This window comes from Herpailurus yagouaroundi, unplaced genomic scaffold (assembly GCF_014898765.1).
Source record: "Herpailurus yagouaroundi ecotype Mexico unplaced genomic scaffold, PumYag 182, whole genome shotgun sequence".
Taxonomy (NCBI): domain Eukaryota; kingdom Metazoa; phylum Chordata; class Mammalia; order Carnivora; family Felidae; genus Herpailurus; species Herpailurus yagouaroundi.
This window is the reverse complement of record NW_024412413.1, coordinates 38,638,017-38,656,364: the sequence shown is the minus strand read 5'-3', so window position 1 is coordinate 38,656,364 and position 18,348 is coordinate 38,638,017. Positions and strand designations below refer to the sequence as shown.

Genomic DNA, 18,348 nt, shown 5'->3' with positions numbered 1-18,348 from the left:
CCCCCCCCCCCCCCCCCACTCAACTCCCTATTCTTCTCTCAAACCTTACAAACTAGCTTTCTGGTCAACAATTTCCTGCACCTTTGGGAGATATGTTGTATTCTCCTTTTCTAGATGTTACCAATAATCAAATTTTACTGGCTTAATTTTTTTGTTCATCTCTTTTTCTTTGCTGTTTGCCACTGGTGGGGCAGGGTGGAGATGGTGTTGTCATTGTCATTAAAGGGATCCCATTTTTATTAATGAAAGGTTTTATAATTATTTACTATTTTGTCTGTTTTGAGGATAGGGGCTGAATCTTACTCATATTTGTGTCTAACATAGTTCCTGCATAAAGTAGATACTCAATAAATTTTGTTGGATATTGATGGCATACATATCATCTCTAAATTGAGAGGGGCTAGGAAGGTATCTGTGCTTGTTTGCTTGGAGCACTATCTAAAAGGACAGTGCCTTTCTAGGGGCACCTGGGTGGCTCAGTTGGTTGAGCGTCCAACTTTGGCTCAGGTCATAATCTTGCAGTTCGTGAGTTTGAGCCCAGCATCAGGGTCTGTGCTGACACCTCAGAGCCTGAAGCCTGCTTCGGATTCTGTGTCCCCCCCGCCTTAGCCCCTCCTCTGCTCACACTCTTTCTCTCTCAAAACTAAATAAATATTAAAAACTTTTTTAAAAAGAATAGTGCCTTTCTACTCTAATATATATTCTCCATTTAAGACACTACAATAAAATATAGAAAAGAAAGTGCATACGTTATGCAAAAAAGGGCCACAAATGACCAATATACATATAAAAGATATTCTGTCTCACAAATGGTTAGGGATTTGCAGATTAAAAATATTTTTTGAGTCAAGTTTGCAGTAATTAAGATTAATATCCAGACTAGTAATGAGAGTTTGCCAAAGGTGTGCTCTCACACATTGTTGTAGTTCTAAATTATAATAATTTATAATTTGGAACAGAAACAACTTTTAGAACAGTAATCATTAAAATTAAAAAAAATCAACCCATTTGATGTAATAATTACACCACTGGGAATTTAACCTACAGAAATCCAAGGACCATTATGAAAAGATATTTGTATAAGAATGATTGCTGTGTCACAGTTAGTAACTAAAAGAGGGGTGGGAAGCAACCTAAGTGTTAATTTTACAGCAGAATGGCTGAATAACTATGATACATCCAAATTAGGCAATTACAAAAAAATAATGATGTAGATCATTGTCATCACATAAGTAAAGCAAAACAAGGTCAAGATATAGAAGAACATACACTTTTATAAATGGAAATAAAACACTCTAAGGCAACATATAATATCCCTATTACAGTATTTCAAAGTAATACAGACAAAACAGATCTTTAAACTACACCAGTTAAAACCAAAAGATTATATGGGGCGCCTGGGTGGCTCAGTCGGTTAAGCGACCGACTTCGGCTCAGGTCATGATCTCGCAGTCCGTGAGTTCGAGCCCCGCGTCGGGCTCTGTGCTGACAGCTCAGAGCCTGGAGCCTGTTTCAGATTCTGTGTCTCCCTCTCTCTGACCCTCCCCCATTCATGCTCTGTCTCTCTCTGTCTCAAAAATAAATAAATGTTAAAAAAAAAAAATTTTTTTTTAAACCAAAAGATTATAGCAGTGTCAAACATAGGCCTTCTCATGCATGGAGGGAGTGACTCATCAGAGCTGCAGGTTGCTCACAGAGATGGCTGTTCTCTGTTCTCTGAAGATTTATGCGTCTTTCCTTCAATCTGGCAACTGCATAAGAGCAAGGAAGAGGGAGTCAGATCCTTAGAGACAGCAACACCTCTCTCTCTTTCCCCTTCCTAGTTCTCAGTTATGCAGCAAACTATCTCTTATCTAAGTTATGTTATGAACTTGGATCAGAAATGAAATTTCAGTTGACGTTTATTTATGCTCAGATTTTTTTTTTTACCTTAGTTGTTAAAATAGCGACAATCCTAGACTACAAAAGAAGAACAAGCCCCAAATAGACAAGAACATTATCAGTATCTGAAAATTTTATTAGTACTATTTTGTCTTGAGGTAAACCAGGGTAGGTGTAGAAACTATATCTGTACATGCAGAGGTGGATTATTGACTTTGTTATTCAGACAGTTTACAAAGACTATCTTCTTACTGAAATACCTGGGTATGTGAGACAAAATTTGCTTTTGATCTGCCTTTTCCAGGTAATTGCCTTGATTCTAAATTATCTATGGAATGTAATCAGGGTTTTTCTTATTGTAGGCAGACACTTATCTGCAGTCAGGGCAAGAAGGTAGTGATGCAAGGCAGCAGATAGCATTGAAAAATATGCTTGAAAAGGAATTTTAAAAATAGATATGGTGCAATTAGATCACTTTAGCTAATTTCACAGTTTTAGAGATCTGAATTGCATTAACCATATTGCAGTGTTCTAATGACCTGTGACCAATGACAGGGGTAAGGAATTGGGTAAAGTTTCTATGACAAAGCGTCTTTCTCTGAGACTAACAGACACAGCCTTAAGTTCTAAAAGCCCCCTCCTGGGTCTCAGTGAAGTCTCTACTGCTTCTGAGAGAAGCTATCTGAAGAAACTGTTTCAAATTGCTGAATAGCCTTGCTAATCCTGCTGGTCTACAATCACAGATTCTGAATTCATATTTTTCTCACTATGGTAAGCTTTCTGACTACTTTTCAGATAACCATACCTATATTTGGAGTGAATTGACACTTTTGTAATCATTAAACCATGGCTGGAATGTATGTGTCTTTGTGGATACCCTTAGTTCACTTATAATCTATTATTCCTCTTAATGATTCAAGAATTCCAATATTTCAATGGCAAAGAAAGAGCATCTTATATTCAGAGGAAATACACATTTACTTCTTGGGTGCCATGTGATACTAAAGAAGGAAAAAATAGGATTGCATGAGATTGATACACTTTTGCTGTAATGTTGATCATATTCCCTTAAATTCTTTCACAATTAACTTTATTGGTCTTAAAATCTAATTTTTTTAAATGCAGTTTTCAGTACCATTATGTACATATTCATTCTTTAATTTAGATTCTAACCTATACTTAATTCAAAACTATAGAAACTATACGAGCATGACTGTAATAAAATAATTGCAGTATCATATTACTTAGCAACATTTTGTCATTTAGCCTTTTTCCCTCCTTGAGATATTAGTATTTACTTGAAGAATTTTTTTTTAATTTTTTTTTAATGTTTACTTATTTTTGAGAGAGACAGAGAGAGAATGCGAGGGGGTTAGGGGCAGAGAGACAGGGAGAAACAGAATCTGAAGCAGGCTCCAGGCTCTGAGCTGTCAGCCCAGAGCCTGATGTGGGGCTCAAACTCATGAGCTGTGAGATCATGACCTGAGCCAAAGTCGGACACTCAACTAACTGAGCCACCCAGGCGACCTGAAGAGATTTTAATAATCAACATTTTTTTGTGTTTTCTGGAATGACATTTTAAATACTTTTCAGTTTTTAACTGGATGAGAGATGTGAGCTCTACCTTTTCCTTTTCTGTATGTTATGCATAGATTATTTTCAATTTGTTTCCAGTTACTACATAATTTCATACATAATACATAATTAATTTAGAAATTAATAAAGGGTAATTAATTACTATAATTAGTAAAAAATAACACACAGGTTTGCTATTTTATATACTACTATTTAGATATTTACTATTTGAATTTCTCTGAGGTAAATATTACTTTTGTACGATGTATGAAAAATGAATTTGTTTGACAAAGGGTATATATAAGATGTCACCAACATTAAAAAGAACATATATTGGGGCGCCTGGGTGGCGCAGTCGGTTGAGCGTCCGACTTCAGCCAGGTCACGATCTCGCGGTCCGTGAGTTCGAGCCCCGCGTCGGGCTCTGGGCTGATGGCTCAGAGCCTGGAGCCTGTTTCCGATTCTGTGTCTCCCTCTCTCTATGCCCCTCCCCCGTTCATGCTCTGTCTCTCTCTGTCCCAAAAATAAATAAAAAACGTTGAAAAAAAAATTAAAAAAAAAAAAAAGAACATATATTTGAACAAGTAAAACATGGGTATGAAAAGGAGTGCTGTAATTAGTTGGACCACGCAGTATTCCCAGAGATCTATTAAAATCAGTCCAAGTAACTTCTAATATGAACAACTTATTAACACTTGATTGAATTACTCAGTATACTTGAAAACAAAAAAAAATTATTTATTGAATTATTCTTAATTTCACCCTTTTTAGCATTTCAGGATAAGTGGTGTCTTTATCCTATTAGTCTGGATTAATACATTTGTGTGCATTAATGTTGCTTATTTTTAACATACTTGTGCTCAAAATGTGTATGTAATGTTTAATTTAATAGTCAATTATACAGATTTTTTTTTTCTCACAGGGATAGGTCATCATTAAAAACTATTAATGTAACTGAAACATCATTAGAGTTTTCAGATTTGGACTATAATGTTGAATATAGTGCTTATGTAACAGCTAGCACAAGGTTTGGTGATGGGAAAATGAGAAGCAGTATCATTAACTTTCGAACACCTGAGGGAGGTGAGTTCTTTTGGATGTAGGCCAAGTAAAAAAATATCCTACACACAAAAAAAAAAAGTATTAAATATCAAAATGTATTACTAAGCCTAATATCTGTCATCATGTTGGAAGCGAAATTGCTTTTTGGTCACTTCCTAGCTGTGTGATGCTGGGAAAATAATTTCTCTGTGCCTCAGTTTCCTATCTATATTATGGAAACAATACATTACCTACTTAAGAGGGTCCTTATGAGGATTAAATGAGTTTATATTTGTAAATACACTGGGTATAGAACTTGACACTTAGTATTTTATGTATTTGTTAAATGAAACAAAATAACATGCATGAAGTCATCTCACTGTCTTTGTTCTTTATTACTCGATTTCAAGATTCTAAGTTAAATAAGAATTTCATATTATGTGTTTTATATTGGAAACTTGTTACAAGGTTGTTTTCCAATACAGGGCAGTGGCATGTTTTAGAAGTGGGATGTTTTAGAAGTGGCATGTTTTTTAGTGTTTTACTTTCTTTAGTAAGAAATCTATCTGTCCTCTGCTTGGATTTTGCTATGATATGGTATTAGAGAGATGGCCCAATGAGCCTTGTGGATTTCAATTCTGACCTCTCATTAGATGTTATACCTAATTTAAGTTTTGTTTTGAAAAACAGTGGTTATTGCTTATCAAAGACAGGTAAAATTTAGAACATTGCAGACACTCTTTAGAGCCACAGGTGCAGTTTTTTGTTCAATTGTTTGTTTTATAGCACCAAGTGATCCTCCCAAAGATGTTCGTTATGCAAATCTCAGTTCTTCATCAATAATGCTCTTTTGGATGCCTCCTTCAAAACCTAATGGGATTATTCAATATTATTCTATTTATTACAGAAATACTTCAGGTACTTTTGTGCAGGTAAGACTTGAGTTTTCTTCTAGTTAGTTCTTTATTTACATCCTTCAATTTTATTGATGATGATACAGACTTGGCATGGTAGAAAAACCATTTCTCTTACACTGATAATTATGAATAGACATTTCATGAAACTTTCATTGAAACTGAAAAAATATGGTGGGGAAATGTCAGATACATTTTAACCTATCTGTGCATATGCACACATTTCCATGTCAGCTTCAAACATATTATAAACAATGAAGATGTGACCTATTTAAAATTCTGTGTATAAATATGGTCCTCAATTCCACTTCTTCAAGAAGTGTTCTCTAAAGAGTTGATGATTTAATTTACCCTCATTTCTCAGCTAAAAAAATTTCCCTTTTGTTTGCATACAATATAAATAGTTTTAATGTTTGGATGTGTTTGCATATTTTTCTTCAATTTTAACAATTTTTAACTGCTAACTGAAGGGATTTTGTTGTTATTTAGTATCACATGTAATAAAATCACTAGAAATGTGGTTATTTCACTTGAGGTATGCAGGGTTTTAGGGTCATACAGTTTGCAGATGGGCACTTTCTGATGTGAATAATGATGGCTATGAAAATAGCTAAAATGCATTTTGTTTAGAGAAATATTTTCAGTTTACTCAGTAGAAATCCTTTATTTATCCAAACTAAATATTTAACAGAACTCTAACATATGAAAATGATAAAATTGGAATGGTTATGATTGAATCAGGAATGTAGAGATTTGGAATATAATTTGGAAAAAGCTAATTTTGAAGAAAGGCTACAATTTACAGAACACGTACCTTAATAGAAACTGTTGACTGCCTGTTGATTATAACACTGTCCATTCTTACTTCTTTGTATCTTTTTAAGCAGCTGAAGAATAGAGACAAGTCTTAGTAATTTTGGGCTGTCCTGCTCTATTTGTGACTGACGACATTAATATAGCCATGGGAGTTAGTTCTTGGGATCAACAATCTCAGGAAATAAAGCATTACTGTATTGAATTATTTGCTTTACTGTATCTATGCTGCAGCTTAGGCTGATGAATGGGGTCAGAGCAGAATTTTGCCAGTAGTCTCAGGACTACTGAGCAGTGAGTAAGAGAAAGTCAAGGTTGGTTTAGTTTTTACATTCTGCTCAAGACCCTCTAAGGATGGGCTTGAATAAGTGTGACTGCTTAAAACTTAATGCCAAAAGAAAAACTACTTTATACAAGACATGAAGATATAGATATATATGTAGTTATAGATGTATATTTTTATAACTGCCTTAGGAGCAGAAGGAGAAAGGAGGATCCTTTTTTTCCCCCTTTCTGTGTACATTAAGCAACTTTTGCTATTCCTTTTTGTTCTGCTCTATTTTGAGAAAAGAAATGGGATTTGTATGCAATTTATTATAATTTTTTTTACCACAGTGTTGTTTACAATTTTAAAAATGTGTCATTATGTCATGGAGGCCATTCAAAATGCAGATTTCTTCTTTCACACATTTAACAAAAATACTGCAAAGGGGTGGTGTCTGTATCTGAATCTTAGCAAAGGTTTTTGCCTGGGTACAATTTACTTTATGACCTATACACACTATTCTATTTTGTTTCTCTTTGTCCACACTTAAATAATGAAGTATAAACATCTAACTATGGTTTCAAACCTATTTACAATTCATCTAACTTAGAAAACGTAATCTTTTATTAAATAATCTTAAGAATGCTTTTATGTGTGACAGCTGCTAGAGAGCACAGGCTAATGATGTGAAGATACTTCTCATATTGCGTGAAGTTCATCTGTGCTTTAATTTATTCCTCAAGTTAATGTTAAATACAGCATCTTTGCTAACTGATTTTCTATTTTGGGTTGGAAGAGTGGAATAAACCCTCAAAATGAACACTGTATAGCAGAATAAGTGTGTAGCTTTTTTCTTCCTCCTTCTCTTTCTTCTCTTTCCCACAGAACTTTGTAGAATAACCTCATGCATGGTATATCACATTTTGCTAACCATTCTTGGTATCTGCTTACTTGTCCTAGCTCCCTATGCTGTAGCAAATAACTTGAAAAGGATCACGTGACACTTATTCCATCCCCCAAAGTCCTCTGGTACTATATCATACATAGGTTCAATGCTCAATAAATATTTTTAGTTGAAAGAATGTACCAACATTATTTTTGATACTTAGTTATAATTTTGGAGCATTTGAGTTTGTGGGAAAGTGATTTTTCCTTCTTCTGACCTTGGGGAATTTAATCTCTCTGCTACCATTGTTCTTCCTTCAATTGTTGCACATTATGTTTAGTATAGTGTAATAATTCCACTACATTTTCATTTTTACCCACTTATGTCATATCTCCTCCTGTGCCTGACATAGTGTCTTATTATATTTAAAAAATGCTAATGAATACTGGTTGATTAATCAAATTTGAAAGCCTTTACTAAATAACTTCTGACTGCATTTATATATACAGAGTAGCAAGTCTTAATTACATAATTTGAGCTGAAAAAAATTTTTTTCCAAAAATAAATAAATGACTGAAATAATCATCTGGATAATTGATCTAATTCCAAATTTGGTACATGTCTATGCATGATAAGTCACACACTCATCAGGAATGGCTACTGGGTGATTCAAAATAATTCATTTCTAAATAGTCATCAAGGTGATAGGTAATCAGAATAAATTCAATAACAAAGAAAAAATAAAATTTACACCAAAAAGCTACATTAGTATATTTTTTCATTACATCCTCATGACTTACTTATTTTATAACTGGAGGTCTATACCTTTTGATCACCTTCACCCATTTTGCCCACCCCCTCTCACCCTGCACCTCTGGCAAACACAAATCTGTTCTTTGTATCTGTAAGTTCAGGTTTTGGGGTTTATGTGTGTTTTAGATTCCACATATAAGTGGGATCATATGGTATTTGTCTTTCTCTGTCAGACATATTTCTGTCAGCATTATGACCTCAAGGTTCATCCTCGTCGCAAATGGCAGGATTTCCTTCTTTTTAAATGGCTAAATAATTAATTACGCTAATATTTTAAGAGACACTTTATGTAAAACAGTTATTCCCTGTGTAAGATAGATGTGTTGAAAGATAATTCAAGTTTACAGATCATATTTTGTGTGAGATTGTTACATTGTTTTAACTTATCTGTTCCTGAATAAGCAGCCACAACATTGAGGTAGATCTTTTATTACACTCATTCTTCCCCTCCTCTCTGCCAAATACTGGCAAAAGAACCACAAAACTTTGCTGAATTTAATTTCTTGATGCATTATAGGACCATCCTAACTGTAAACTTTAGTCAAATTAATTACCCTAAGTTTTTCATTTAAATGAACTAATTACCATTTATTGTTTTTTATTTGTGTGCTAGATATGATATTGTTTTATGTGTTTCATATCATCCTCAAAATCTCTCTGTGAGGTAGAAATAATTACTCCCATTTTATAGTTGAGGAAAGAGAATCTGAGTTTAGATGGTTTATTGAGGGCTACTCTGCTAGAATTGAAGTTAGGTTTATAAGATGCTTAAAACTTTGTATGTTTTGGAATGATTGAGCTTTCTTGGTGTAGATGGGCATTATTATATTATTAAATTAATAATATGGACATCCATACTATTAGCATGGATTTATTCATACTAATTGCTTACATACTTTTAAGTATATTTTCCTTTATTTTATTACTGGTTTTGTTTGCTATGTGTTTTGTATTTAAAATATCAGAAAGAAAGTGATTGCATAAATAAATTCCCTAATCATCAATAAATGCTTTAGGACAAATATAACTAGGAATCAGGCAAATTTTTTTTAAATTGCTCTTACTCTGCATTTAATAAAGAGAATGCATTTAGCTGACTTCCCATTTCTCCCCATGAGTATAGAAAAAAAAAGCCCCATTAAAGATGAATAATAACCATTTGAGTTCAGAGAAAGTGGTGAACACTTTAATAATTTCTTCATCATTAATAGGAAGAAAAAAAATCAAAGTTTTTATAATATTCATAAAATATAGGGTCAATGTTTTGAAAACTACTTGAAAGTTTTATAATGAAAACTGACACTGCTCAGCACTTTGGAGCGCTTTCAGTTGGCTACTGGACCTTCTCCATAAGCTGGAAGTTTCTGCTCTTTCCTATTCTGTATGTTAATTTTATGATAAAAACAATACCATCTATTCCTCTTTTAGTACAAACATATTTCCAGTTTAATTATTGCACTAATCAATTTACATTGATTTTTTTCAAAAATTGACATTTTAAAATAATAAGGGATGGCCAATTCATGGATAATAATTATTTTGAAATTACTTGAAATTACGTATACTAAAACTACATTCTGAACAATTAAAACAATATGTTTATTTTTCAGAATTTTACACTCCATGAAGTAACCAATGACTTTGACAATATGACCGTATCTGCAGTAATAGATAAACTGGCAATATTCAGCTACTATACATTTTGGGTAACAGCAAGTACCTCAGTTGGAAATGGGAATAAAAGCAGTGACATAGTTCAAGTATACACAGATCAAGACAGTATGTAAACAAAAAGCATTTATTAATTTTTAAAAGGTTTAATTTAACACTTTATTTTAGAACCTTTTTCTATTTGTATATATTACTAGTAAATTCTGTGATTTATTTAGGCACATTTAACTAGTCATTATAGAAGTTTGGAAATGCATTTAATATAACTGTAAAACTATTATAATAATAACAGCCTTTTCTATTTATGGAAACTGCTACCATTCATGAACTTTCTGTCACTTTTATTGCTTCAAAAGATGTCACAGCCGTCCAGTTGTAAGCATGAAAAATTCTGTTGCATACGTCGATGGGTGCTTGTCTATTTGCTTTAATCTAACAACTTTTTTTGTTTTAATCTAGCAACTTCTTTCCATTTCAGCCTTTGAATCCACACAGGACTCCATACAGCATCTTTGTTCTTATGTTTTTGACTAACATACTCGGAATGTCTTTACTTTTTTAACTCTAGAAGTTTCTTGTATGCAGCTTCAGCAGTATCCTGTTTGTGCTGAGTATTCAGAAAACTATAATGATTGAGGCATTTGATGTTTTAGGTTTCAGCTTCAAGAATACAATGATCCATAAATCATTGCCTATTTCTTCTTGTGGTTGTTTCTGGAGTCTATTTATTTCTTAAGGACTAGTCTTTTATTGAGAAATGGTATTGACCTAAACTGCTGAGAATAAGATTCTGTGTTTATTGTCTGAAGATTGCAAATCGACAGACACGATAAGTATGAGTGAATGCTTTTGTTGTTGAACAATCTTTTAAATAGTTTACACATTGATCAACAGGGTAAGATGATAAAAAACATGAAAATATGTGCTTGCAGAGTCTTTAACAAAGTATTTTAGTGCAGTATGTAGTCAATATCATTTCAGGCATTCTTTAAATGTGGATATCTCCCCATATTTTCAGCAATCTGTAAATGTTATCAGTGACTGTTGTAGCACCATGAATAATAAACACTTATTGTGCACTGTTCCAGGTGAGAGGTCCTAGATCTGATATATATACAGTAATGATAATCTTTAGAAGAAAGAAACTGAAAATATTGTTTAGATAATATAAATGATCAAAATATTTAAATATCTGAGTATACATACACAGACATACATGTATATGTACACGGATAATCACCACGTTGTAGGAAAGAAAAGAGAATATCATATAAAGCAATTCTAACACATATTAAAAATGACAGGGTTTGTATTTTGAATCATTTTTAATATAACTATTTTGTAATGATATTTTGTAATAGGTGATATTTACTACATCTGCATTTAAACAATGTAAGAGCTAATGATGTAATAGATGCCATTTCAACAGTTATCATCAGCTTGTGAATTTACCTAAATTTTATATACGGTGACTGATAATTTTTATATTTTGCACATTACCTACCATAGTACCCGAAGGGTTTGTTGGAAACCTAACTTACGAGTCCATTTCATCAACTGCAATAAATGTAAGCTGGAGCCCACCATCTCATCCAAATGGTCTAGTCTTCTACTATGTTTCTCTGAGCTTACAGCAGACTCCTCGCCACGTGAGACCACTTCTTGTGACATATGAGAGAAGTATATATTTTGATAATCTGGAAAAATATACTGATTATATATTAAAAATCACTCCATCAACAGAAAAGGGATTCTCTGATACCTATACTGCCCAGCTACACATCAAAACTGAAGAAGATGGTAGGCTGGACCCTTTTATTGCCTATTAAGCAGATTGCTGGTGTTCTCTTCTTTACATAGCTTTCTGATAGAAAACATTATTTTTATAACTGTATAGAGACTGCTTGTTCTCAAGTAGTTAGCCTTTCAATAAACATAATAAGCTCTGTTTTTTAAAATTAAAATAATTACTGCTAATGAAATTATGTCCCACTATTATTAAAGCCTCTTCTTTTTAATGCTAATTCACTTTTCATTTAATATTCTTTTTTTCTTTTATAGTCCCAGAAACTTCACCAATAATCAACACTTTTAAAAACCTTTCCTCTACCTCAGTTCTCTTATCATGGGATCCCCCAGTAAAACCAAATGGTGCAATAATAAGTTATGATTTAACTTTACAAGGACCAAATGAAAATAATTCTTTCATTACTTCTGATAACTATCTAATACTGGAAGAACTTTCACCATTTACATTATATAGTTTTTTTGCTGCCGCAAGAACTATAAAAGGACTTGGTCCTTCCAGTACTCTTTTCTTTTATACAGATGAGTCAGGTAAGCCTGAATCCATAACTCTTCAAATGATTTCACTGTTGCAGCCTTGCTCTCTCTTTTTAAAGAACAACATGGAAAATGAAAAGATATTCAGTTATCTATTTGTAACAGGCTTACAACTATTCATCTACTTTGCTGAACATTTTTTTTTAATTCAAGCCTTAGAACAAAGTGCTTGTTTAAAATTAGTTTGGAATTACTGAGTTCCAGGTATAAAAACATAGTTACCGATGCTATTTATTTCTGAAATATGATCATTTTAGGAATCTTTCTTAATAGTGCCTGCAAGAAGCTAGAGTCACAATGATATTTTTACTAAATATCACTTACTAAAAATTTTATGAATATAAGTTTTATAATGTGTTTTCCTGCAGTGCCTTTAGCACCTCCTCAAAATTTGACTTTAATCAACTACACTTCAGACTTGGTATGGCTGAAATGGAGTCCAAGTCCTGTTCCAGGCGGTATTGTTAAAATATATAGCTTAAAAATTCATGAGCATGAAACTGATACTATATTTTATAAGGTAGGTTGATTATAACAGTACATGTTAATTTAAAAATTCAGAAATTGAATTAAAATCATTTGACATGCAGAGGAAAATGGACTGCTTTAAATTAAACAAGGACCATCTTTTTAAATAATCTTTTTTTTCTCTACAATTTAAGGATTTATGGAAAACACAGAAGACATTTGTCAGATATGACAGCTGAATAATTTGTAGAGCAGTTTACTTAGACTTTACGACTTCTAGATATTTGCAAGTTAAGAAATAATTGCATTATTGTATTAATGCTGGAAAGTATAGAGTAAATTTTTTCAGACTATTTAAAAACTGTTATTATCTTAAATGCAATATATTTCTATTTGTTGTTAAAAAGATACCAAGTGAGTGTTCTTAACCTTGTAAGAAAAGTATTTCTACTGGACTTCTGGTAATCTTCCCTGATAGAATATAATCCCACACTAATTGGGCTTTTAAGGTATATCATTATTTTTTTTCCTTTCAATGCCAATTAGTTTACAACACTGAATACTCTTTCCCTTCTCCATTTTTAGGTTCTAGAATCAATGAAAAATACCCAAATTACAGATATAACAAAGGATCTCAAATATACTTGTGTGATTTCTAGCATTTAATTGCCAAAATATGTTATATAACTAGCATTTATTTAAGAAAGTGTTTTTATTTTTTTCTCCAAAGGCGATGAAGTACTTGGGATGCTCTTATTTAGTTACAACAAGAAGAGTGAAAAAAATCTGCAGTAAACAATGTCCCAATATTATATGCATTACAATTTATTGCTGATGGTAAATTATTTTTACAGCATGTGTAGCTTGCAAAGTGACTAGTAAAAATCAAAAGCAATGGTTAAGATTATGTCATAACGAACAATGACTTTCTTTCTGGAAATCAAGATATTACTTTAAAATCTGGTAGGCTGAGTAGAATTTGAATTGTAGTACTCCATAAATGTGGAATCTGTTCCCCAAAAGTGTGAAATTCTAATAATGCTAAGTCTCTAGGCCCCTACTATCTATACTGGTCTAATCTTAACATTTTCTCATTTTTTATTTGCTTTGTCTGTATGGGTCACTGGGAAATGAATATCAGAAAGGAAAAAGCAATCATTTTTTTTTTAACATTTATTTATTTTTGGGACAGAGAGAGACAGAGCATGAACGGGGGAGGGGCAGAGAGAGAGGGAGACACAGAATTGGAAACAGGCTCCAGGCTCTGAGCCATCAGCCCAGAGCCTGACGCGGGGCTCGAACTCACGGACCGCGAGATCGTGACCTGGCTGAAGTCGGATGCTTAACCGACTGCGCCACCCAGGCGCCCCAAAGCAATCATTTTTTACTGCAATGACATTTTTTTTGAGACTTAATGTGTGGCATTAAGGCAGCTAGTTAACCTCTTCTGACTTGGTTTCTTCAAGTGCAAAATTGGAGTTATAAGGATGCATACATTAAAAAGTGAGAATTGTAAGGGCAAATCTATATCAAGCATTTAGAATAATCTTCAGCACATGATAAATGTGTTAGCTATTGTTGTGTTATTGTACATCATTTAAGAAAAGGTTTTAAAAACTGCATCCAGCATTGTCATAGCACTAAGTATGAAAGGACAGTATACCTTTACCTGAATATGAGAATAAGTTATGATTTTTAGACTTCCTGATATTTCAGTGGAAATGCCACCATTAAAATGTTTCTAGTAGCAAACATATAATCTTTATACCATAAAGTATTAAATATATTACTTTTGGGTAGAAGGAATAGTTTTTCTTGAAAATGTCCTACTTTTAGTTACTCCTTTTTACACCTGTTTTGTCCTCCGTTGATTTTCATAGTCTTATTTTCTTCTAAATTCCTTTGAATATACTTCATGCCACCTGTTTTCCTTTCCTAACATCTAGTTTATTTGCTTTCGTCCCTCTGTTTAGCTTTCTTTCTGAGTGTATTGTCCTATTTTCCTTACGTCCTTGTCTCCGTCTATGTCCTATCGGTTTATATTATTTTCTTCTTTTTCTTTTTATTCTTTCAAATTATATGTGGGTTTGTGGAGACAGAGTAACTCCAGAACCATTCCAAAGATTCCTGCCATTGTAGTCAATCCAGTGAGTTCCCATGGAACCAGTTAGATCCAGGTCTACTGGTAACTTGGGTCACTCTCAAATATGGAAATAAATTGTTTATTCAGTAAAAAGCTCTGCTAAAATATGTTTGGAAATATTCCTCATTCATGTCTCCCTCTTACATTTTACTCTTATGTAAATCTGGTCAGTGTCCAGTGAGCTGCTCTCACATGTTTTGTTATAATCTTGGGTTCAGTCATTTCTCTGGGTACAGACCTTTCCTAATCCAAGTCAAAATTTACCTGCATTGTTCTAATTTCTTCTCAGTAAACATTTGTTTGTAGATTTCTTTGATTAACATAAAAGTTCCTTGATGACAGTGACCATATGTATCTTATATATGTATCTTTATAAACTTCTGGTTATGTAACAGTATGCTTTATAAATAGTAAGCATGAAAGAATGAAAGGATAGAGTGTAATACAATGAGTCCCTAAAGTATGTCAATAACTTGGGATATTAATTTAAAATTTGATTTAATTTAAAATATGATTGAAATGTAAGTGACTTGTGAGTTAGTATTCTTGCTAAATTTCTGTTACTGAAATGTTTAATAAATAAGTCAAAGTAGTTTATATTTTGGGTCCATTAAATGGAGTATTTTTAAAATGATACCATTATAGGAGACATTGTCTTCTCTTTCTGTAAAGATAGCAGATTAGTCTTAACTGATCTCTCAGTTATGACAATTATCTTTGAATGAAGACTTTATACTTAATGGTCAATTTTTCTATGAGAACACATATCCTTCCTTGAGCAGTTGTGATAACTGTTTTGTTCCTTTTTTTTTTTCATTTTCCTAAGAGATTGGGTAAAATTATGAATTTAGGAGTTGTCTGGGAAAACTCATAATTTAAGCTTCATGAGAGTAGAGATTTTTTTTTAACTGTTGTATTCCCAATGCCTAGCATAAAGTAGCTGATGAATAAATTAATTTACACAGAATGTTACTGGTATTAAAAAACGACTCTAGATGAATTCAAGAAAAATCTACTATTGCTGACCACCCATAAGTTTGATTTAAATTGGAGACTTCAATTTTTGAGAATTTAAAGGAAGTAATGAGTATTTAATTCCAAGCAAGTGTCAGGAGACAAAATGAAAACAAAATACCCTAGTGTAAAAAAAAAAAATTTTTTTTAAATGGCCATTTTGGGATTCTTCAGGGCTGAGAGGGTGCCCAGTTCATCCTGTATCATGACCTGAGTGCATAAAAAAAACAGGTTAGTATTTGTTTTATTTTAATTGAAAATGCCCATGCTTATTAAATCCTAAATTAAACATAGAAGGCATAACTTCAATGTAATAAAATATTTCTTTCAGTTAAGAATTTTTGGTGATGCATCATGACAAAGAATTTTTTTCTGGTTTTCAGAACATTTCAGGTGTTCAAACTGAAGCCCAGCTTGTGGGGTTGGAACCAGTCAGCACCTATTCTATTAGCATATCTGCCTTTACGAAAGTCGGAAATGGCAATCAATATAGTAATGTAGTAAAATTCACAACCCAAGAATCAGGTGAGATACAGTTTTTTGATCCTAAAATGTTTCACTTTGTATTTAACACTTTCCCCGTCCTTTCAGTTTATATGAAAGTATCATTAATAGTGCATTCAAATGGAAGTTGAATTTCAGTGCTTTAAGACTAGGCTGTATCTTGTCTGCAATCAAATATATATATTTACATGTGGTTTTTCCTTTTGAACTGAGGAAGCTGAAATAAAGGACTAGTTTAGGAACAAAGTAGGTTTCTAGATATCTGTGGAAAATTACCTAATTCTGTTTTTTATAAAAAAAAAAGTTAAATTCCAGTTAGTTAACATACAGTGTAATACTAGTTTCAGGTGTATAACACAGTGATTTATCACTTACATGAACACCTGGTGTTCATCACAAGCGCCTTCCTTAATCCCCATCACCTATTTGCCCATGCCTCCACCTACCTCTCCTCTGGTAACCATCAGTTTGTTCTCTATGGCTAACAGTCTGTTTCTTGGTTTGCCTCTCTCTCCCTTTTTTATTTCCCTTTGCTCTTTGTTTTGTTTTTAAAATTCTTAGTATCAACTGAGACAGCTGGGATGGGGGGTAGGAGGAGAAATGAACCAGTATTCACTTTTAACAGGTTGGTTTATATTTCCATGAAACGATAACGATGATTTTTTTAAGAAGATGTAACATGTGAAGACCACTGGTCACTATGTAAGCTTCTATTTTCCCATAGTCCATTTGTAACATGTGAAGGGGATTATGAAGACTATGAAATTCCACTGGTCTAATTAAACTTACCCACATGTCACACACATGCCATAGCTCACCTTTGTTTATGCTAGATAGTTTTCATTTATGACCTATATAATGGGTGGCTTAGAAATGCATTTTTCCTTTTCTCAACCGGACTATATGTTTAGAGGCACCTCTTCCTCACTTTTTTCATCAAGTATTATTGAATGAGCTTAAGATCCTGCTCCAGTTAATTTTTCTCCGTACCTCTTCTTTTAGTGAATCTCTAAGTTGAAATTGGAAAGCACTCACTGATAAATTAATCATTTTTGCATTAATTTATGAATACCTGATACTTTTTTTCATAGCATGCCTATAAGACAAGCCAATAAAATAGTATTTATCGTGGATAGAAGTGCTTGCTTTGAAGTCAGAGTGTCTGGATTTGAATCCAAGCTCTGTGACCTACTAGCTGTATAACCTTGCAAAGGCTCATTACTCCTCAGAGCCTCTATGTATGAAAAGAAACACATATTAGCAGTAGCCACCTATAAGGTTGTTGTGGAAAATATTTGAAAAGATCCACATAAAGCACTTATTAGAGTGTCAGACACACATTTAGTGCTCAAAAAAATATTACTGTTGCCCCTATTCTCATATTACATATGAAGAAACCATTATTCAGGAAGTTGAGATTAGAAGATCTGAGAAAGTTAGTAAAGAAACTGAATTAGAACATCAACTTCTGATGTCTAGTGTAGGGTGGACATAACTGTAGGAAATATATATTATAACTGATAATTTATGTATTATATACAAATGCTAAACATGTAAAGAAAAAACTATTTTAACTATATATATATATGTATCCGTTTAGTAAAAATTAAGGTTAATCTTGTAGACAGTAAACCAATAAATATTTTTATCAATAAAATAAAATTATTGCACATGCCTTGATTGGTTAAATAAAAGACAATTTTCAACTTTAAGTGTTAAATATCAGCTGTTTAATTAATTGTTTTTAGATTCACAGAGTCAGTGAAATAGTCACAAAACCCAAGTTTATAAACTAAACTTCAGCACAGTTATTTTATGAAAATATTATTATATGTTTTTGAAAATAAGCAAACAATAATATTTAATAGAACCCTGGATCAGCTGAGAAATTGTCTTTTCAAAAATTTTAAATGCCACACATCCATTCCCTAAGTGTTCTCCTTTCATTCTGATGCCTCTATTTTACAGAGGAAGAAGAATTAGTAAAGATAAATTTAGGTCAGGAGAGAGAACTGTA

At 32.8% G+C, this 18,348-nt stretch overlaps 1 protein-coding gene and 1 long non-coding RNA gene across 7 annotated transcripts in view; one reads left to right on the top strand and one right to left on the bottom strand.

Moving 5' to 3' along the window:
* PTPRQ (protein tyrosine phosphatase receptor type Q) overlaps window positions 1-18,348 on the top strand; it is a 227,369-nt gene that overhangs the window by 81,352 nt on the left and 127,669 nt on the right. For all 3 annotated transcript variants that reach the window (XM_040491337.1, XM_040491338.1, XM_040491339.1), the window contains 7 exons: window positions 4,379-4,539; window positions 5,284-5,429; window positions 9,799-9,967; window positions 11,369-11,659; window positions 11,921-12,196; window positions 12,571-12,722; window positions 16,211-16,352. In XM_040491337.1, the coding sequence (XP_040347271.1) occupies window positions 4,379-4,539; window positions 5,284-5,429; window positions 9,799-9,967; window positions 11,369-11,659; window positions 11,921-12,196; window positions 12,571-12,722; window positions 16,211-16,352 (1,337 nt within the window). The remainder of the gene's footprint in view (window positions 1-4,378; window positions 4,540-5,283; window positions 5,430-9,798; window positions 9,968-11,368; window positions 11,660-11,920; window positions 12,197-12,570; window positions 12,723-16,210; window positions 16,353-18,348) is intronic.
* The window catches only part of LOC121040697 (uncharacterized), a 168,734-nt gene continuing 152,001 nt past the window's right edge, over window positions 1,616-18,348 (bottom strand). For 2 of the 4 annotated variants that reach the window (XR_005795405.1, XR_005795407.1), the window contains 2 exons: window positions 6,226-6,298; window positions 1,616-1,751 (listed from right to left, as the gene is read on the bottom strand). This is a non-coding gene — a long non-coding RNA (uncharacterized LOC121040697). The remainder of the gene's footprint in view (window positions 1,752-6,225; window positions 6,299-18,348) is intronic. The other 2 variants (XR_005795406.1, XR_005795408.1) reach the window with 1 other exon arrangement.